The 23,161-nt window shown below is 34.0% G+C and overlaps 1 protein-coding gene across 4 annotated transcripts in view; it reads left to right on the top strand.

The window, feature by feature from the left end:
• The window catches only part of LOC125657887 (guanine nucleotide exchange factor DBS-like), a 50,720-nt gene that overhangs the window by 5,688 nt on the left and 21,871 nt on the right, over positions 1 to 23,161 (top strand). For 3 of the 4 annotated variants that reach the window (XM_048888770.2, XM_048888772.2, XM_048888768.2), the window contains exons 2-9: positions 7,157 to 7,243; positions 7,719 to 7,833; positions 8,235 to 8,325; positions 9,829 to 9,942; positions 12,009 to 12,125; positions 13,435 to 13,694; positions 14,067 to 14,181; positions 14,732 to 14,854. In XM_048888770.2, coding sequence (XP_048744727.2) covers positions 7,157 to 7,243; positions 7,719 to 7,833; positions 8,235 to 8,325; positions 9,829 to 9,942; positions 12,009 to 12,125; positions 13,435 to 13,694; positions 14,067 to 14,181; positions 14,732 to 14,854 — 1,022 coding nt within the window. Of the gene's footprint in view, positions 1 to 2,836; positions 2,886 to 7,156; positions 7,244 to 7,718; positions 7,834 to 8,234; positions 8,326 to 9,828; positions 9,943 to 12,008; positions 12,126 to 13,434; positions 13,695 to 14,066; positions 14,182 to 14,731; positions 14,855 to 23,161 lie in introns of those variants that run through there. The other variant, XM_048888769.2, reaches the window with a different exon arrangement.

Raw genomic sequence — 23,161 nt, 5'->3', positions numbered from 1 at the left:
ATTTGTAGAGTAGTGACCACACACTGATTATGCATCATCATTATCAAAGTACTTACAGAATATTAATAACATAAACCCTTACAGCTACTGACCTCTAAATGTACTCGCAGAATAAATTGGAGGAGAGGGGATTTTACAGTTCTTCTATCCATTAATTACTACATCTCATCACCAATGTTTATTTTGGGTATTTGCGATGTGAATTACGCATCACAATAAACATGTACAGCCATTATCTGTGGCTTTATTAGTCCTCTACAATCAGGGATTTGTCGGAGAATTGGAAGTCCTCGGAATCTGTATTGGTTGTTCCCGAGAGGCTGGACATTAATTCACTCATTCATTGTTGTCTTCTTTTCACGGATACCAGAAGTATTGTTTGTATGTTTACTGTGGTCCTCCATTAAATATTGAAAAAACTGATTGATCGATTGCTCACGGGGCAGAATAATGATACAGAAAATACAGTGGAAGTTGACGAGGTTATTTAAAGTCAAAGCTTCACTCATTGGAGTAAATACAACACAGTTCCTTTAAGGTCTTATGCAAGGTTTCTCAATGATAAGTGATTTTTTGGGTGACATTTCAGGTCAAGTTCCTTTGCTTCCTATCTTGTTTCCACAAAAAGAAGCTTGGGATGTATTAAATTACTATGTGTGTTCTAGAGTTAGCATATTCTGTTGTGTAAAGTACTACAGAAGGCTGTATATTTGGATATTACTTAACCGATGTAGCAAAGGGGAGAAAAATCTTTGGATCAATAGAGGATCGAACCCAGGACCCTTGCATTACTAAACACTGAACTAACCATGCAGGCTGATATACTTTTCTTTTTTTCTCCCTCTCCTTCCTTCACTTTACTCTCCCCTTCACTCTCTTCTTCTCTTCCCTTTTATTTCTCTCCCCACTTCTCTTCTTCCCTTTTCTTTCTCTCCTCCACATCTCCTCTCTCCTCTTTTCTTTCTTTCCTTCACTCTTCTCTCCCTTTTTCCCTCTCTCCTCCATTCTTCACACTCCTCTTCTCTCCCCTTTTCTTTCTCTCCTTTACTTTCCTCTTCTCTCCCCTTTTCTTTCTCTCCTTCATTCTTCACTCTCCTCTTCTCTCCCCTTTTCTCTCTCTCCTCCACTTCTCTTCTTTCCCCTTTTCTTTCTCTCCTCCATTTCTCTCTCTCCTTTTTTCTCTCCTTTACTCTTCTCTCCCCTTTTCTTTCTCTCCTCCACTTCTCTCCTCTCCCCTTTTCTTTCTCTCCTCCACTCCCCTTATCTCCCTGTCCTTCCTTCTCCATTTTCTCTCCATTACTTTTACCCAGCTTGCTGCCTGTTATACTGATAGTATCAAAGTGTTACTGCACAACAGAAGAAAAGGAAGTACTCATATTTTGAAAAGTAATTTTCTTTAAGTTTTATTTGAAGAATGATTCCCATTCACATGTATTGATTAATCGTTCTAACTAGTAGCTTTACAAAATGCTCATCAGGTAACAATTAACAAATTATTAAATCATCAGAGGTAGATTCTCAAAATTTGTGATGAGAATTTAGCAAACATAATTCGAATTCTCTGATCTTGTTTCCCCCTGAAATGATGTTAACAAATTACTGTAACCACTGACCCTCGTGTTTTGTTCTCATTACTGACAAGCACTGATAAGCTGTCATGTCGAAAATTCATCTTCAAACAGAAAAAAAATTAAAATTTAATGTCTGTTTCTTTTGTACAAGGATGCATGTAGTTATTGTCAGGTTTGGCCCCAGTCTTAGAGGTATACATATGTAAACACGGATGAGACATGAGTTGCCATGGATCTTCGTGATTGGAAAAGCCAGGGTCTGATATGAGAGATAAGACAAATCAAATATGTATACAATATGGGAATTCCATGAATGAAATCATTGATCAATAGGTAAATTATTGCTTAATGATCTGGTCCAAGTAAGATACTAAAAATAGCGGACTGACTGAGATACAGTGGTGATGGAGCCGTCTCTCAGGTGTGTTTTGTTAAAGTACACGTGTTCCAGCACTAGGGTGAGTATCAAATACTTCAGAATGTAATTATTTACTAGTTAGAATTATGACATCACAGTGGATTGAGAAAATGACAAGAGTGCACTAGGAATCGATTAAATTCGTATTTAGTGTGGTAAAAACTGTGGAATTAACATACATGTACAATACAATATTGATTCTATCTTGCATATCTGATCCCTGTCAAAGTTTTTGACCCAGATAGCAGAATGCTTGATGCATGTTAGTAATGTGTGACTTTGTAAATCCATGTACTGCCGTCGCGACCTGTAGAAATGACCATCAAGCACCTGCACGGACAACTGCAATAACTAATGATTGCCATTGATTAATACCTGTACACATCCCAGTCATTGTCACCGACCCTGTGTAGTGTTTTGACTCAGTATAGGTTAATGATGATTAACTCAGGATAAGTTAACGATGACAGCTTAGACTTTTTCTATCTATGGACTAAATTCTTTGTCCGCAGGTGCTTTTAAGTATATGTTAGCTTTTAGGTATGGAGTTACACTGGCTCGTTTTCGTTGTTGTTGTTGTTTGTTTTGCTTAGGGTGGGACTTTTTTATCAGATATATATCTGATGGACATTGTAGTACATGTTTTTATTTTGCTGTGGGGTATCTGTAATCTACACATACCTGTGTGTGTGCCTGCATTTTTATCAAATGGATGTTTAAGCTAGATTATTAAGTGAGATGGATTTTCCTGGACTAAGATTTTGAATTCTAAAATGGCCTATAAAAACAAGGAAGCTACATGTAGAGGCATTTAATGATAATCGTGACAAGAAGGAACTAGCTGACTGGATTTTATGTGTATCCACTTACTTGTCCAGGTAGGAAGCTAATTACAGGTATGCAATACAGGTAACTTGTATTCAGATGTAGTTCTCATTTTAATAGAAATGTCTGCAATATGAGAAGTATGTAGCATCTTGTGAAATTTTCAGGGGATTTTCTTGACTGTCTGTGTGTGTGTGTGATGGGCTTAATCTAATGCTTTGAGGAAATTATCTGATTGAATTATTTATTGAATGCATGATTGAAGGTGATTCTCCGGAGTAAAGTTTTCATCAATATTTGGATTTCCGTAAGAAATACAAGGTAGTAACGTCAGTGGATTAAAATGATAATATCTAGTTTCACTACAGTTACTGTAGACCACATTTTATCTACAGGAAAGAAAAATGAATGAGATTTGTAAACACCTCATCTTTTTCACAAATATTTGTTTTTGTTTCGAACCACAGTTGTTCTTTAAAAATGCATTGTTGGTTCAATCACAGGTATCTGAATTTTAATCAGTATTTATTATAGATATAAATAGAAAAAAATATATCTATTATATATATATATAAATACACTATGTAGTTATGTATAGATAAAGTGGTTTTTTTTCTATTCATATCTATTTATTGATTAAAATTCAGATACCTGTGGTTCAACCAAATTGCATGCATGAATATTTCTCGACGCAATCACTTTTACTGAAGATGGTTTGTGAATGATGTTGGTTTTTAATCATTTAAGCTAAATATTTCATCATCAAATTCAGTGCACAATGTCCGGGTAAGCATTTATTGATGTGTGTCAATGTAAAGCCACATTTGTATCTCTGTCTAAGGATGAGATAATCTTTTTTTAGTTGATTACCATTCATTTAATTGATTTATAATCTTTAATTGAAACATCTCCCACTTCTCCCATGAATTAAGTAGAAGTTGACAGAATCATTTAAAGACAGAAGAAGCCTAGAATCTCATTTCCCAGTGTGGCACTGGTGACGAGATTGATCGTTTATTACGGTCATTCGAAATCATGCGATTCTGATGGGATTCTGTGGCTGGGGCTGCAGAAAAATAGCAAAGGTTTTGTCTATCATAGTATGTATCCTAAAACATGAGTCAGATGTTGGGTTTTTCATCTGAATCAATACTATCCAGTCCAGCTTCAGAAAAGTGTCAATTATTAGCTAATGTTGACATAATAATGCATGTATATTGTAATGCTGTCGGATTGAGCTTGCTGTGTGTCTGAACTGAGACATTCATAATATAGAGTTGGGGTCGGGATTATTTATATATATTTGGGCTGCGTTTTTTTTATTTATCTTGGGTATCTATAATGCCTCTCTCTTTTATAAACACTGTTGTTACATCTTGAAGGGCCAGGTTTCATTACTCTTTTCTGTTTCTCCACGACAAATAAAGAAATTGGAAAAGAAATGGGGGTGGGGAAGTCAGGGAGGGAGAGGTTAATTACCGGTAGGTTTACTCAAAAGTTGGGCAGTGAAGTTTGTTATATTTAGATGTCATTTCAATAATTTCATTGGGATGTGGATGCAGATGGTCACATGATGATCAAATCCTATATCTAGTATAATTTACTTTAAGATTTGATCACATTACGAAGTGCATTTTATATCCCAATGAAGTAATGGAGATGATATCTTATTTCATAAACAATGTCACGTGGTGATTCAAGATCTAGTATAATGTCTGAAGGGCACATCAAGCTGATGTGCTGGGTGATCAGATTTACTTAGAATTTTATGTATTTTACATTTCAAAGAAGATATTTTTTAAGAAATTATATCCGTCATCTTTTATACGATGATTTGAAATTCAGAATGTATCTCGAATCTTGTTGCATGATTATGATGTCACAATCAAAGTTGTGTGACCTGTAATTTTCTTCCAAAGCATCAAAAATTATTTTAATATAGCTGCATTGGTTTATAATGTTATTGACTTTTTCTAAATTATATACTGCAAAACATTTGTATTAAAAGAAAATGGTGGAAAGATTATAACGATAAATATTATATAGTGTTTTAATTAACACCATGAATATGCTTGTTGATGTTGGGAATTAACTCTTACTCATACGCATGACTTCAATGTAAGTAACATGGAATCAAAGAGAGAAAATGCAGTTGTCCATTGAGTTAGTTCACGGATTAATCACCAAATAAACCATTTTGCACAAATTTTTGCAGTCTCAAATGCTTCAAAATGTTCTTACTTCATTTCCTATATTTGTTGATATTTGTGAAATGATCATGTGACTAATTAAATCTTGACTATGCATTACACTGGGGGATGGCTGAGGGACAAGTACATTTGATAGTCAATGTTTGTTAACAAAATTAAGTTCTGGCTAAAACTGAACATTGTAATGATATATAGGCATGTCGGATGTCCTTGTAAATACATAAATGTAACAAGTTAACTGCATTTTTATCGACAAAATTTGCAGAAACATCAGAACATACAGCTTTTAAAGTCGCCCGTTTTATTATAATGCTACAATTAAGTTGTGCCACACACACAGTTGATTTGGTCGGGGAATTAATTGACAAATTACTTTTATAGAGTAAAGTTAGATAACTGTGATTGCAAAAATTTATCCTGCCCGACCATCTGTTTGGGTCCGTATCAGGTTTTTCCAGATAATCTGAATTTGTACTGATTTCATTTATTATGACTGATACAATTAAACTGAGTGTGTACTGATTCAATTTATTACAACTGATACAATTAATCTGAATTTGTATTTGATTTCATTTACTACGACTGATTCAAATAAACTGAGTTTGTATTGATTTCATTTACTACGACTGATTCAAATAAACTGAATTTGTACCGATTTCATGAGATCTTTAATCTTGAAAACTCATGATGAGATCTTTAACCTTGAAAACTCATGATGAGATCTTTAACCTTGAAAACTCATGATGCATTGGGCTTGAAGCTAACTTTTCATGTCACCAGTCCAGCCGGATTGATGAGGTATAATTTCAACCTGTCCGCAGAAAAATTTACCAGTCCAACAGTTTTCCAGAAATAATTAAGCAGATTTCGTTAATGTTATTAAAATGAAATTTAACTCAATATGCTTCAGACAATATTGTAACACTTATGTGGGATTTATATTTACGAATCAAATTCGTTTGATATCTACAGATCGAAGCATGCCAAATGTGTGTATAAGATTTCATAAATATATTTTCCAAAATGATGCTTTAGAAAATTAACCAGTCCCATTGGACTGACTAAAACAAATGTCAGTCAGTCCGCCAGACTTTCAACCAGTCACAGACTGACGGGCATATGTTAATTTCGAGCCCTGTGATGAGATCTTTAACCTTCAAAACTCATGATGAGATCTTTAACCTTGAAAAACTCACAATGAGATCTTTAACCTTCAAAACTCATGATGAGATCTTTAACCTTGAAAACTCATGATGAGATATTTAATCTTGAAAACTCATGATGACATCTACATGTAACCTTGAAAACTCATGATGAGATCTTTAACTTTGAAAACTCACAATGATATCTTTAACTTTAAAAACTCATGATGAGATCTTTAACCTTCAAAACTCATGATGATATATTTAACCTTAAAAACTCACAATCAGAACTTTAACCTTAAAAACTCACAATCAGAACTTTAACCTTGAAAACGCATGATGAGATCTTTAACTTTCCAAACTCATGATGAGATCTTTAACCTTCAAAACTCATGATGATATATTTAACCTTGAAAACTCACAATCAGAACTTTAACCTTGAAAACTCATGATGAGATCTTTAACTTTCCAAACTCATGATGAGATCTTTAACCTTCAAAACTCATGATGAGATCTTTAACCTTGAAAACTCACAATGAGATCTTTAACCTTGAAAACTCATGATGAGATCTTTAACCTTGAAAACTCATGATGAGATCTTTAACTTTGAAAACTCATGATGAGATCTTTAACCTTGAAAACTCACAATGAGATCTTTAACCTTGAAAACTCATGATGAGATCTTTAACCTTGAAAACTCATGAACTTATTTGCATCAGATGATATTTTGCTGTGTAGTATATAAACAACATGTTAATCATTTGTTCTCACCACCTGACTATACGTAAATAGTTTTAACATCTCACAGAATAAGTTTAACAAAGGGAAACAACAATTGTATATCCATTCGATGTTATTTGGTTTGTTGACTGCCTATCAACCATTTAAATTGTGAATTACTGTAGCAACTGAAATTTGATTTACAATATGGAAGTTCTTGTCTGATATGTTCCTTTCATTTTCTTGTGACACTGTTTTGTTTATTTACAGATAGCGACTTAATGGAAGAGCAAGAATGTCCATACAGTGTCCTGGATGTGGCTTCTCTGATACAATCACGATACGCATTTATCACAGGTATACAATCACGATACGCATTTATCACAGGCATACAATCATGATACGCATTTATCACAGGTATACAATCATGATACGCATTTATCACAGGTATACAATCATGATACGCATTTATCACAGGTGCATGTAAGATGTAGCTCTTTTATACAATCGTAAATGCATTGATGACAGATAAATGTCAGAAGTAGCAGTCTAACTGATATGTAAGAGTGTACATAACTTGTTAACACTTAGATGTACTTCTCCATTGCTTCCTGCTGACCTAGGTAAAACAATGCTGGAGTTAGCGTTAAGCAGTACTTTGCTTGTGTTACGGTGTTATGATTTGAGACTTCTCCACAACCACCCCTCAGTTTGATGAATGTGACTGTGTCTGATTAACATGACTTTCCTACACCCCCTCCCCCCCCCCCCCCCCTCTGATTGATGACTATGTAACTGTGTCTGCATGATTAACATGACCACTTTCCTACAGGTGGAAAAGCAAAGAATGGCGCCTTGATCCTCACATTTCCAGAAAACCCCCAACACCCACAAATACCCGACGAAGAGTACCGAAAGCTCGTCAACTTCCTGTGTTGTGTACCAACGTAAGTCGCATTTTGTATGGATACAAACCTGCCAAAGGGCGAGACTGTCTATGTTTATTATTCAGTGAGTAAGGACCGTGTTTGTTAATTCCTCTCTCTGTTGAGAGATTAGCGACTGATGTTGTCCATCCCGAGTCTCTTGTGTCAATGTCTCAATCTAATGAAGAAAAGCAAGAAATAATGCTTCACTGTCTCTTTGATTCATCATTGTGATCTGTTTGAACGTTGTGATCTATTACAATAATGTTGTGATCTATGAAAATAGTGTTAAATAGAGTAATTGTGTAACCCAGTCATGGTGTTAAAGGGTGATTTTTTTCCCCTTAGAATTATTTCTTTTGGCAGGGGTGGGGGGAGGAGGAGGCAGTTTTCTTTTGAAATATAGCATGTTTTTGTTGCAGGGTGGTGGAATCTGAACAGGGGTTTGTGATTATATTAGACAGAAGACAGGCAAGCTGGAATGATGTCAGGGCACTCTTACTCAAAATGTCGGTCAGTACCTTTGTTTCTTTTTTTGTTTTGATGTTCCTTTGAGAATTTTTCACTTGTATTAAGATGTTGCCAGCTGTAGGTGAAGTGTCCCAATTTTGACCTATGCATGGCGCTTACGGCCGAAGCAGTGAGGGTTCTTTAACGTGCCAATGTCTGCCGCAACACGGGACCTCGGTTTTGAAGATCTTGTCCAAAAGACCCGCATTTCTCACTTCTAAATGCCAGATGTTTAGCATAGGAGCAGTCACTACCGATGTTTACATCTTAAATTTGATGCATGGGGCTTGAACTCATGACCTCCCGGTCACTTAGCAAATTCTCTAACCACTTAGCCACTGATACTGGTCAGTACGGCTGGAAATTTGAAAATTATATTGTCTACTGGGATTTCCTTGCCTGAATTATTTGTCCTCTTCAACTGTTCACATCAATATCTATTTGTAATTTGTATTTTACTGAAAGTTTTGTCATTTGTAAGAGATTAATAAGAATGATCCCTTTTGACAAAAAGAGAAGGAACTACTAAATTCATCTATTTCCTACTGTTAAAGTCTACTCAATCAAAATCAGCCGAGAAAACAAAGATGTTGTGTACAAATGTAAACTGTGAACACTGATAGTATTGTTTCTGTAGAGTGTAAAAAATACTGACAGTTTTTGTAGAATCTAAATACTATTGTTTATGTAACATCTAAAAACCATTGTTTCTGTAGAATCTAAATACTGACGGTCAACATTGTTTCTGTAGAGTGTATTGTTATACACCTTCATTTTCTTTCCTATATAAAACTAATACGATTTAGAACTAACATTTTAACTGTTAAACCAATTCTCACACTCATATCTATTGACCGGTCAACAGTTTACGAACTAATGACCGGGCAATAGTCTGCCTTCTGTCCATTGGCTACGCAAGTCACGTGATTATCGATCTGCTGCTTTGCTTATGCAATGGCGAGGTTGAGTGATTTAACTGATGATGAAATACAGAATTTATTAGATGAAACACTAAACAGGAATACGAAAAATGTAATGATTGATTATTAATTCGGATATTGGGTGTGTTTTCTTTTAATTAGTGGATTCATTGATAAACGTACTACGCAGTTAAATTACACTGTCTTGTTAAAAGTTCGAAGTCAACAAACCATGTGCATCTCGTAAAAACAACCTTTAGAAAACGAAGATGTATAACAAAACAGTTATGGACGGTGTCCTCGGACAACACTGTTTTGTTTGACCCAAGAACCGATCTGTTGCCCGAAGCCGAAGGCTTCTCGGGTCAAACAAAACAGCTGTTGTCCTCGAACCCAGTCAATAACTGTATAATACTGACAGTCAATATTGTTTCTGTAGAGTGTAATAAATACTGACAGTCAATATTGTTTCTGTAGAGTGTAATACTGACAGTCAATATTGTTTCTGTAGAGTGTAATAAATACTGACAGTCTATATTGTTTCTGTAGGTTCTAAATACTGATAGTCTATATTGTTTCTTGGCAGGAGTTTTTCCCAAACCATATACAAGTTGTATTCCTACTTCAACCAAAGGGATTCTTCCAAAGAGCTTTTGCTGATATGAAATCCAAGTTTGTGAAAGAAGAATTAGAATTCAAGGTGAGGTGCAGGGCTAAAGGCCTTTTTAACATATCATTATATTGCATTATTTTGAAAGGATATAAAGATATTTAATCTTCTCTTATATGTGTAAAACATCAATGTTAATATAGGTTTGTAAGAATGTTGGGTTTGCTTTCTACTTTTATTCATGGGGAAAGGATTTGAGCAATTCAGTATATTTTAAGTTGGTACATAAAGTAATCAAATACATCATATTAATGGATAATTTCTTTCTTAACTTGGAAATTAGTAAACTTTTTTTTTACCAATTCAAGCATTGTTATGTAATGAGTGCGGTAAACTGATTTTAATTTACCATTTATCAGTAATTTCGTGTAACAAGCTCAATGATATAAAGATAATAATCACTCTAAAGTTACAAATCTAGTAAAATGTTTGATATAACTTTATATTGCCCATCTAGGTAATATTAGATTAGATAATGAGCCCAGCGAGATATTTGAAATAAATCATGTTGCCTTTGTAAGGTAGTGTTATGTTATGCCAGTCATGTAATGATAATTAGCGAGATGTTTGATATTAACTTTATATTGCCTTTGTAGGTAGTGTTTTGTAATGAGCCCAGTGAGATGTTTGATATTAACTTTATATTGCCTTTGTAGGTAATGTTATGTAATGAGCCCAGCGAGATGTTTGATATTAACTTTATATTGCCTTTGTAGGTAGTGTTTTGTAATGAGCCCAGCAAGATGTTTGATACTAACTTTATATTGCTTTTGTAGGTAGTGTTATGTAATGAGCCCAGTGAGATGTTTGATATTAACTTTATATTGCCTTTGTAGGTAGTGTTATGTAATGAGCCCAGTGAGATGTTTGATATTAACTTTATATTGCCTTTGTAGGTAGTGTTATGTAATGAGCCCAGTGAGATGTTTGATATTAACTTTATATTGCCTTTGTAGGTAGTGTTATGAAATGAGCCCAGTGAGATGTTTGATATTAACTTTATATTGCCTTTGTAGGTAATGTTATGTAATGAGCCCAGCGAGATGTTTGATATTAACTTTATATTGCCTTTGTAGGTTGTCTTATGTAATGAGCCCAGTGAGATGTTTGATATTAACTTTATATTGCCTTTGTAGGTAGTGTTTTGTAATGAGCCCAGCGAGATGTTTGATATTAAATTTATATTGCCTTTGTAGGTAGTGTTTTGTAATGAGCCCAGTGAGATGTTTGATATTAAATTTATATTGCCTTTGTAGGTAGTGTTTTGTAATGAGCCCAGTGAGATGTTTGATATTAACTTTATATTGCCTTTGTAGGTAGTGTTATGTAATGAGCCCAGCGAGATGTTTGATATTAACTTTATATTGCCTTTGTAGGTAATGTTATGTAATGAGCCCAGTGAGATGTTTGATATTAACTTTATATTGCCTTTGTAGGTTGTGTTATGTAATGAGCCCAGCGAGATGTTTGATATTAACTTTATATTGCCTTTGTAGGTAATGTTATGTAATGAGCCCAGTGAGATGTTTGATATTAACTTTATATTGCCTTTGTAGGTTGTCTTATGTAATGAGCCCAGTGAGATGTTTGATATTAACTTTATATTGCCTTTGTAGGTAATGTTATGTAATGAGCCCAGTGGGATGTTTGATATTAACTTTATATTGCCTTTGTAGGTAGTGTTATGTAATGAGCCCAGTGAGATGTTTGATATTAACTTTATATTGCCTTTGTAGGAAGTGTTATGTAATGAGCCCAGTGAGATGTTTGATATTAACTTTATATTGCCTTTGTAGGTAATGTTTTGTAATGAGCCTAGCGAGATGTTTGATATTAACTTTATATTGCCTTTGTAGGTTGTGTTATGTAATGAGCCCAGTGAGATGTTTGATATTAACTTTATATTGCCTTTGTAGGTAGTGTTATGTAATGAGCCCAGCGAGATGTTTGATATTAACTTTATATTGCCATTGTAGGTTGTGTTTTGTAATGAGCCCAGTGAGATGTTTGATATTAACTTTATATTGCCTTTGTAGGTAGTGTTTTGTAATGAGCCCAGTGAGATGTTTGATATTAACTTTATATTGCCTTTGTAGGTTGTGTTGTGTAATGAGCCCAGCGAGATGTTGGATTACATCAGTGAGGACCAGATTACAACAGATGTCGGAGGCAAACTTGAATTTGACGCTAACGAGTGGACTCAACATAAGTCTGTACGTAATTAACAAAATGCAATGCTTCTCTACTTCAAATCTCTCTTCATTAAAAATCTTAAGGGAACTTTTAGGTGAGAACTTCGTAAGGTGTAAGAACTTGTGTTCGAACCTTTTGTTATATTATATATGAAATATTAAAAAATTATGTTTAAATCAAGGGAACTTCTATGACCATGTGCATGTAAAACCCCAGACAAACTCAAGTCACATGTATATCAATATACGTTGGTAAACAGTGATATAATTGTTTTTATTATAACCGGCATTAGTGATTACAGACTAACCTATCGTGCATATACATGTATAACTGTTGATATATTGATCATGCTGATCTGACCATGCATGTTAACCAAGTTTTGTTGGTAATTGTGTGAACTCGGCCTTATCATTCATTATTACAGCTGAGTCATGTGCAATGTTCCTATCAAGAGTAAGTGTCTTAATGACCTTGACCTTGGTATATATTTTATGTTATCACTTCATTGAGTGATAAACACCTGGTCCCCCATCTATTTCGTTAAGATTATGATGAAATCATGGGATACCATTTTTATAGACAAAAGAGCTGGGAGATATACTAGTTAGATCAGAAGGGCCTCCCCATGGTGAATTGTATGAGAATATCCCATCAGAGCTGAGCTTGAATATTTTATCAATGATAGAATTTGTAAGAGATTTCAAATCACAATGAGCTATTTCTTTTTTATCTGAGATAAAATAAATTCATTTGAGAAATCGTGATTAACCCCATATACCTTGTTTCACACAAGATCACCCAGTCAGTTGCAAGTCTAGAAGTCACAGGAAGATTTTATTAGTGTTTCTAAGTTCATTATTGTACAATCTCAATGACAGAAAAAATAGGTTTATAAACTTTTGTTATTAATATTTGTATTAAACAACCTATCCAGAGGCCCTGAAGAAGCAAAATTACATTATTGTCTTTCTATTACAAAAATTGATTTCTGTATAATATGCTATATATTCAATAGAACTGAAATCTTTATTTTGATGAAATCTTAAACTTTGTTTTAATTTCATCAATGACTACGGTTAAAAAATTATATACAAAACTATCATAATAGCACATTTTTACAACAAAATAAAACTTTCAGATTTAGAGCTAATACGGTATAATGTTAAAAACCTAAGTAAAGACTGAATCAATAGAAGAGATAGTAGGGTACAACATTGATGAATTAAATTAACTTTGTACCGTGAAAACTCATAAGCATTAAGTATATTGAAATCTATGTGATATTTGCTTATAAGATCAATTCATTGTTTGCTTAAAATTTCACACCAGGCAGTAGAAAAATTTGCATCCAACACAGAAAAGATGTCTGCCGCTGTAAAGATCCTGGTGAAGAAATATGATGAGATAGAGATTCCGAACGACGTCCCGGGGATGGAGAAACTCATCCAAGACCACGTCCAGGGCCGCAAGGAGATCCTCGATGACATTACGTCCACGGTAACCCACGGAGAGACATTGCTGAGCTGTATTAGGGGAGATAACTCAGATGTTCACTTTACACAGGCCACACATGTCAGAAGTCTAGATAAGTATGTGGGTTTTCTTTAAAAGACATTTTATTTTTTGGACTATATGACATATACTTAATTAATTGTAGTTTTTTTTAAATTTTAGTTTGGAATATAAATAAGACATGATGTCTTCCATCTCATATAACAATAAAATAATTTATAATAAAATGATGTCTAGCAAGTTGTGTTATCAGATACAAAAGAGAATATATTGTGTATAATGATCAAATAAACTTATTGTAAAAATCTACGAGTATTTTCTCATAGCTGAATCCCTGATACAGAGTAACGGTAACTTAATCATTAACTGAACAAAAATTATTCTATGACGAAGGCAATAATTTATAACAATCATTGTATATTATCATTCTTTTTTCTCCATTGTGACAGACTTTTGATCAAACTTGAAGAAATTAAGAAAGAGTTTGAGGGATTCTGGGATAAACATGAGAAGCGATTGAATCAAACACTTCTTCTAAGAGAGTTCGAGGAAGAATTCAAACTAGTATGTATTTTAGTTTTTTTAACTGATGAATATAGTCCTTTGATGAATACAGTACAATCACAGTGTAATGAAGTATAATGATACGCGTCAAAGTTAAATGTTATAAATTGCAGTCTGATCGATTTTTCTGGTATACATATATTAATCCTGAAGATTTTGAAATTTACAAAATGTGTTTCTAGTTCAATGAATATTTTATGCATAGGAAACAAAATTCATATTCTTTGAAAGACTGGATGTGTCTAATTGAAGTCTATCATGTTAGTTAGTAATGTTATCGTTTATAGTTAATTTCTCATTCGTATTGAAGTCTAACATGTTAATTAGTAATTAATGTTATCGTTTATAGTTAATTTCTCATTTCATGGTGATATCAATAAGGTATAATGATAAATAATAATAATTGGTCGGCCGTAGGGAGATTTATGTTTAACTCAAAACCTACTTGTTCCTTCTTAATGAACAATACCTTGAGTGTCTATGTTTTGAAAATGATGTTTATAACTATGGTAGAAAAAACACAACTAAGTCTTGTGGATTTTCCTTTCAGTATCAGTTCGGAGTGGAACGTAAATTAGAATGGTTGTTGAATAAAATGTCCGAGATTGGAGATTCTTTGACCAAAGTGGAGGAACTGTTCCAGGAATTTGAGGAGTTTGAACAGCAAGCACAGGTAAGATTTCAGGTGATAAATCTCAGGTGAAAGTGGGGTGAGGTCAGTCAGAACACAGATGTGGGAAGAATATGTAGAGGATTGGTGAATGTAAGAGTTATTGCCCTTCATACAGAGTGAAATTTCTTCTGGATGCCATGGGTTTTCAGTACTGTATTTCCAAAGTAATCTGTACATTAATTAAATCAAATTGATTAATACATCAGTACTGAATTTTTTATTAGTATATCAGTACTGAATTTTGTAATTAGTACATCAGTAATGAATTTTGTAATTAGTACATCAGCACTGAATTCTGTAATTAGTACATCAGCACTGAATTCTGTAATTAGTACATCAGCACTGTATTCTGTAATTAGTACATCGGTACTGAATTCTGTAATTAGTACATCGGTACTGAATTCTGTAATTAGTATGTTAGTACATGTACTGTATTCTGTAATTAGTATGTTAGTACTGAATTCTGTAATTAGTATGTTAGTACTGAATTCTGTAATTAGTATGTTAGTACTGAATTCTGTAATTAGTATATCGTTACTGAATTTTTAATTAATATATCGGTAATGAATTATGTAATTAATACATCAAGAAGTACATCAGTTTGTGAATGCTAGCTGTAATTTCAGTTTGGTGGTAGCTTCTTCTATCAAAGTGAATCAACATTGAATTAGTGACTTAAATTTCATGTCACATTGGATTTAAGTATTTCATTGTGTATATTAAAATTGTAATAGAAAGATGTCTTTTCATATTTGATAGGAAACATTAAACTCTTCTCTGTAAAGATTCAATGCTGGAAAAGTGATTTAGTAATTATAGCTTATAGAAGTATGGGTGAGAATGAAGTATTGGGTGAGAATTAGTTGTGTATAGAGGTATGGGTGAGAATTAGTTGTGTATAGAGGTATGGGTGAGAATTAGTTGTGTAGAGAGGTATGGGTGAGAATTAGTTGTGTAGAGAGGTATGGGTGAGAATTAGTTGTGTATAGAGGTATGGGTGAGAATTAGTTGTCTACAGAGGTATGGGTGAGAATGCCCCATGAATTGAAATCATTCTCACCTGTATTAGAAGTTCTTGGACTTTAATTAATTCCCTGTGAATACTTTGGACAATACTCTCTGTTTACCTGTGGGTGACTGTTAATTTCTTAATGCTTTGATCTGATTTAATTACCTGAGAAAGTGTAGCAGAATTTCACCCATAAACATGGCTTGCTCTATAAACTTCCTATTTCGATATTGATGTGGAGTTTTACTTCTTTCAAATTATCTAGGTCAGTGTCTGATCTATTTCACTGATTAATCTAATTTTCATGTACTAATGGAGAAGTTTATATGATATTTTTATCAGTAACTTGTTACAACATGGTTTTAAAATGTGATTGAAAATGTTGTCAATAAAACTTACGACACATCATGTAGCGCAGTATAATGAAATTATCTACAGACCTGTTAAAATAAAGGAATGTGTATTCATATATCTGTATTATGTAGCAATAAAACTCATGTTATTATTCAGTCATTATACTGCTACATAATATGGAGGAAATTTATGATATGATTGCTGATGAAAGTGTACAAGTTCAAAGGTAGTGCTTACACACAAAAAAAAAAAAATTGAGAGAGACAAACTGTTTTGAGTATTCAAAGGATCGAAATGAGAAATTGAACAATTGTTTTATGATTGTAAAACATACTAAGGATAATAGGCAACAGGCTGAGCCTGTATGAAAAATGAACCTTGTCCATAGAAATTGATGATATATAGCATTGATGCTTTCTATTATAATGGTTCGTGGATTGACTATGATTCTGGGTGTTGAATTCTTTTCCTCTTTCTGACTGCCTGATGTGTGAATTAATTACAAATTTATTCAATCTTATTATGGAGTTCTATAGAATGGTTTAAATCCTGGATTTATCTAGATAATGATAAGTCACCCACTCATATTTATGCAGTGGATAGGTAATGTATAATGCTTTATAATGCTTTTGAATAAAGAGCGATATGTGTTTTTTAAGATATGCAAATTACTGGGTTTTTTAAATGACAAGTATTAGGTTAGGAGGCATCAATTAGAATCTCTTTCTTTCTCTCTCTTGCTCTCTCTCTCTTTCTCTCTCTTGCTCTCTCTCTCTCTCTTGCTTTCTCTCACTTCTCCCCCTCTCTCTCTCTTGTTCTCTTGCTCTTTCTTTCTCTCTCTCTTGCTCTCTCTCACTTGCTCTCTCTCTCTCTCATATGTAATGGGCACTGGGATGAGAATTTCCTTTTAATTTGTCATAAAATTTCTATTCTCTTGAATTCTTTTAGTTATTTTCATGTAACAGTAGATTTACAAAACAAACAGTCCTCATGGATATAGTGCCCTAATGCTTCAATGTTGTTCTTCATCACAGAAATTTCTTGTTCTGAATGAACACGTACATGTATGTATGGTGAGGAGAATTGTAAATGTGACTACCCCTGTTAGAGATAATGGCTGACCAGTTGAAGCTTTTGATATCTAACTTGTAGAGATATCTATTCTCACCTGTTCTGTTAATCAACGCAGTGTGTACTTACAGCGCATTTCTTATCCCTAGTGTATGTTTCAGTAATCTGTTGGTTTGTTAAATTCATGACAACACGGGATAGACAGGAAGTGAAAGTGAGGTTTGTCAAATAAAATCTCTGTGAGTCGGGTATCTTTTATGGTTGTCCTGTTTTTATCCAACAGATCTAGAGTCAGAAGGTGTGACATTGGCTCAGAAAATCCAGGCTTCACATCAGTAGTCCTAATAATTAATGTAAGATGTCCATAGGATTTTGAGAGAGGGGAAATATTCAGAACTTAATTGTCCTGTGATACAGTAATTAATTATCAGATGCTTTGTATTTGAAATCCAAGTGTTCTGAATCCAGAGAGGTGGATTCTCTTATGAGAACAATTCAAAGAAAAGAATCAATTATAGAATAGATTTAAATTATCGAGACCAATTTGGGGCCCTTAAGGGCATACAAGTAAAGAGTAACTTATAAAAGAAGAAAGTAAAAAATTGATAGCAGTACATGTAACATGTTGACATAAAAGAAAGAAAGAAAAAGAAACTGGCTACAGAAGATTATAACAGTCGGGGATTATTTGTAATACTAATTACAAATTTTTCAATTATATGTCAAATTAATATTTCTGGTTTTTTGGGTTTTTTTTATTTAATATTGATATATTTCCACTAAATTTGTCAAGTTAATTTGCTTCAGTGAATTTGTACATTCATTTATTTACTATAGGCAGAGACTCTTGGACATATACTAATGGCTTAACAATCGCCTCCTCTAATCAGCGATGAACTCGTCCATATTGTGCTAGATTAATGATGGCCCATTCATAATACTCATGAAAAATTAAAGCTGGAGTTTATCCTATTCACAAATACACAATAAATTGAAAAAATCCATATCACTGTTTTATTGATATGAAACAAACTTATCTGTATAGGAATTGAGTTTTGAATATAGGATTATATGTTTTCGTGGATGTTTTATGTATCAAACAAAAGTGAAGCTGTGATGTGGCTCACTCATAAGACCCTTGCAATATATCCATGCTTGCTGTGCCCAATGACTTAGGAAGTTGAACTAAGTTCAGCACTCAAAAGAGATGCATCAGAAAGGGGTTCCAACCTCCGGATCCCCCCCCCCCTCTTGTATATATCACTGTCCCCAATACGATTTATTTGATGAACCAATGGCAGATGATAAAATCACGTACAATTCCAATTTTTCCAATTTTGGGCCCAGAGGGCATAACAGTAAGACATTTTATAAAGAAGGAAATTCAAAAAAGAAAGAAAGTTTACAACATGAACTACAGGTTACAGAGACTGCAAACTGCGTGTGGATGCAGCATGTTGGGGAAACAAGTACATACATATATGAATTGCTAATCATGTATATATACAAGTAGATGGACAGTATCAGTATTATACCAATATATGAATAATAAACTATAATGATTTTTGCAGTTTTAAAGCATCACTTCTTTTTCTGAAAGTTTGCACTAAATATTCACTCAATTTGACAATTACTGGTTTGTCTTCATTTATATAATCATCAACAAAGTAAATTTGTCCTTATTTGTTAGATAGATAAAATTTTTGTTGAGCTTGTATATACCATTAAAAAATATATTTCTCCCTTCAACATAGAATGGGCAATCAGTAAGGAAATGAAATTCATCTTCAACACAATTAAGGTTACATAATTCACATATTCTTTTGTTTCTTTCTAAAGAAATCTTCTGGCCAGAATTGGTTTTTGTAAATTCATATCTTCCTCTTTCAATTCGAAGGTCATGTGCACTAATTTGAAATCTACATAGAGTTTTTCTTAATTCTAGGGATTCTAAAAATATATAACTTTACATAGTAAAGTTTTCTTTATACGAAAAATATTTTGTGAGTTTTCCTGATTTCTGACCCTCTTCACGTCGTTTTGACCAGTAAAGTAAAAATTGTTTCCGTACCTGATTCTTCATTTGTTTTTTGAAAAATGAGAATTTGAGATTTTTACAATTGGGTACCAAAATGCCCATTTTTTCCTTAAAATAATTAACGTTTTTGTGCCAACAATTTATATTATATGAATTCAGATTGATATTCTCTGTATAAGCACTGTATAACAGGGATGATTCTGGGCAATTCTCAAGTCTATGCCAATATAGTAAAATACTTTGGATTATAGAGCAGAACATAGGATATCTACCCAATTCAGCGATTATTGCAATATTAGTACTTCTTTTACCGGCACCCAGTAGATGTTTACAAAACTTAATATTCAGGTTTTCTACCTCCCAATTTTTAAAGATATCATATAAATCTCTGTCTTTTTCCAGCATGCGTGTTGAAAGTGTTCCCCATATCTCGCAGCCATACAAGGCGATGGGTTTTACGATATGGTCAAAAAGATGCAAAAATGTTTTAATTGGTGGATCGATAGATTTGATGTCTTTATAAAGTTTGAATGAGGCCTTAAGAGCTTTATTGAATAGATAAGATTTTGCTTCCTTGAATGAACCACAGGAGGATAATATTACTCCTAGATATTTATATTTGTTAGTACATTCAATACATATGTTACCGAACACAAAATTTTCTTTAATTAGGTGTCCGCTTTTATTAAAAATGACTACTTTTGTCTTATTGGTATTAATTTCTAAGCACCAATCATTGCAATATTTTTCAAGTAAGTTTAATTTGTTTTGTAGATGTACATGTTTGTATAGGGGGAAACCCTCTAGATTTAACATTAAAGCTGCATGTCTCTCTCAGTTATTAAAATGATTCTATAGTTTATAGTTTTATCCAATTTAATTCTATCATAACAAAATACTGTTAATAATTTGAATAGATTATCTTGAACTTAATTCAGTTTTTTTTGGTGGGTGGGTAGGGGGGATTCAGGTGAATATGATTTTTCACTAAAAATTAAGGCTGTGAATTTGTGGAGAGGTCAGAAATGGTAAAGTACTCCATGATAAATTGATGTTAAATAAAGATAATCTTCACCCTGGAAAACGAGAGCACTGCATCCCCTGACAACAGAAAACGAGAGTGCTGCATCCCCTGACAACAGAAAATAGTGATAAAGTGAAAAGGATGTATTTTGTGTTCAGGCGTCACTCACACATTCACTATCATGTTTAATTATCCCCCCCCCCCCCCCCCCCCCCCGGAAACTCTTCTGCAAGGGGGAATAACAACAACTCCAGTCGAGATGTTAAATGATGCGTGTCAGTGGTGTAATGATGCATGTCCTTATTTGTAGATATTTGTTTCTTCCTTGATAATAAGTAGCTGATCGGTGGTCTGATATTTAGGTTAGGCAACATTTATTTACGTATCCTTGTTTGTAGATGGTCGTCCCCCCCCCCCCCCCCCCCCCACCCGGTCTGCTTTCCCGATGCGTAAGCTGACTGAAAGTTTGATATTTGGGTTAGGGAACATTTATTTACGTGTCTAGGTTTGTAGACCCCCCCCCCTCCCCTCCCAGATGCGTAGCTGACTGGTAGTTTGATATTTGGGTTAAGGGATATTTACTGAATGTTAGAAGTGGACCAAGGACTGAGGGGAATTTTTTGACCTATTAAATTCACATTCATAAAGGCTCATTTCTGTGAGGGGCATTCGATCACCTGCTACTCTTTACTTATTAGGTTTGAGTAGTATACATACAACATTATTAATTGATACAATTAAATATAAAAATGTTAATGATACTTAAAATCCTCAAAGATATATCTTATTAGTATGTATTACAAACTCTAGCTGGATAATTTATGCACAGTGACAAATCTCTTTGAATTAGTATGCAGGGGATGTTGTGTATTGATGGATGATCAATGATTAACGTGTAGAACTTGTCTCTTGTTCATATAATAGAACGTGTTCTGAAAAGTCTGAGCAAGAAATGTTTCATTTTTCTAAGGTTCAGCAGTTTTCATGATTTCAGAGCACTTGCCCATAACCAATTTTCACCGACCAAATAAAAATCTGTGGAGTAGTGTTTAGGAATCTGACAATAAATCTGGTAGGCATTGTGGTAGCAGTATATAGTTTTGTGAACAGTGAAATTTTTAGCGTGTGAATGTACAATGTTGATCTATTCCTATAATACAACTGACAAAACTTAATTTCAAAACAAATTTTTGTTTTGCCAGTTTAAAAGTTTTAATTCATTTGACATGTATATGGGTCGTGCTGTGTAATTTTATTCCTGATTATGAAGGAATCATGTTTTAATTTGATGGGTTTTTACAGGTTAGGTTATGTTGGTGACTGACACGCAGTATATACCTAATCTATAATACAGACTGTGAATATCTCTTTGGGTTGACACCTTTAAATTTGTTGCTGATTATGCTCTCATTAAAAAAAAAGAATCGGCGAGTCCAAGCATGTGAGAGACCCAGTCCTTCCTCATTGTCTGGAAATAATTGAGCTTTGTCGGCACCACCCTTCTGATTACTGGGACTGCTTCACCCATTAGGTTTCCATGTTTAGACTACATATCTATCTTTTCCTATGAATAAAAGGCAGTGAGATTAAGGCAGTTTGGGATTGTGTAACAGCTTGACCGCCACTGTGGTCAGTTACAAGACATATATACATGGAGTCGATATGTTTTTGGCAACTAGCGGGGAGTATAAACTAATTGTGTTTTGATGTGATAAGAGATAATGGAGTGTTAGCTGACAGCCCCAAGGTTCAGTAAATCTCGTGGCAACTTCCCTGGAAGTTTTTCAGCTGGTCGTAAAACATTAAATGTTGTATTAGTTTAAATGATTTCTCCCACTGGAGCATAACAGGGGCCTGAAAATCTTCCTGTGGTTATACTGCCTCAAACATTGGGTTTTGGACTGTGCGGACTGACACTGTTTCTCCAGGACATATAGGATGAATCAGATACAACATGGTTATGCCAAGTTTGACACAGTTTGGTGGAGTAATAAACTAATAATCTGTATATCTCACTGGGTACAGTCTGAAAAGTGATCAATCAAATTCTGTAATTCACTCGACACGGGATGTAATCAACGAAAATCATGCCTGAACTGTAGATAAACCAAATTCAATATACAGTTTTTACCTGTCATAATTTTTGCTGGAAGTCAGAAGACAACGGTTTTATAGGTTCAGAGATCCAGTGATAATTGTTTTTATATAGGGTGAAGTTTAGCCAGAGGACAGAGATATATTCACAAGGACCGTCATATCAAGATTGATACGGAAGATTTTTTTGTGTATCTCCATTGTGTTATGACCTTTGAAGGTTCGTTTCTGTGGCAGATTTTAGGCGTATAAACTACACATATCTGTTTCGGTGTAGCAGCTATAAGCTACAAACCTCCGTCATGTTTCAGTCGCTGTGAAGGACGTTAGAAACTGGTCATCCTTTTTTCCCCGGTGGGTTATTTTTTTATCGTTTTTTTCCCCCCGTGGTTTATCTCTGAGCGTTTTAGTTGCGGTATTGTTCTGAATATTTACGTATGATATAGGGATAGGTAACTGACAGAGGAATCATCAATTTTAAAGGCCTGGCAACACAAATAGAAATAAAGGAAACCAAACGAAACTACTGCACTATACGATCTGTCGATCACATACTTAAAAAGAATGTACTGCAGTGTACATACAATCGGCAGATCTCAGCGGGGACAAAAAGACCAGGATTAGACACCGGTTTTCTCAACGAGTCTTACACCCAATGCAAATACCTACCTATTTATTGTGCTTTTGCAGCGGAGTCATGCAGCTTTTAAAGGAAAA

This window comes from Ostrea edulis, chromosome 9, assembly GCF_947568905.1.
Source record: "Ostrea edulis chromosome 9, xbOstEdul1.1, whole genome shotgun sequence".
Lineage (NCBI taxonomy): Eukaryota > Metazoa > Mollusca > Bivalvia > Ostreida > Ostreidae > Ostrea > Ostrea edulis.
The sequence above is the reverse complement of the archived record's forward strand: the minus strand, read 5'-3'. Positions and strand labels throughout refer to the sequence as shown.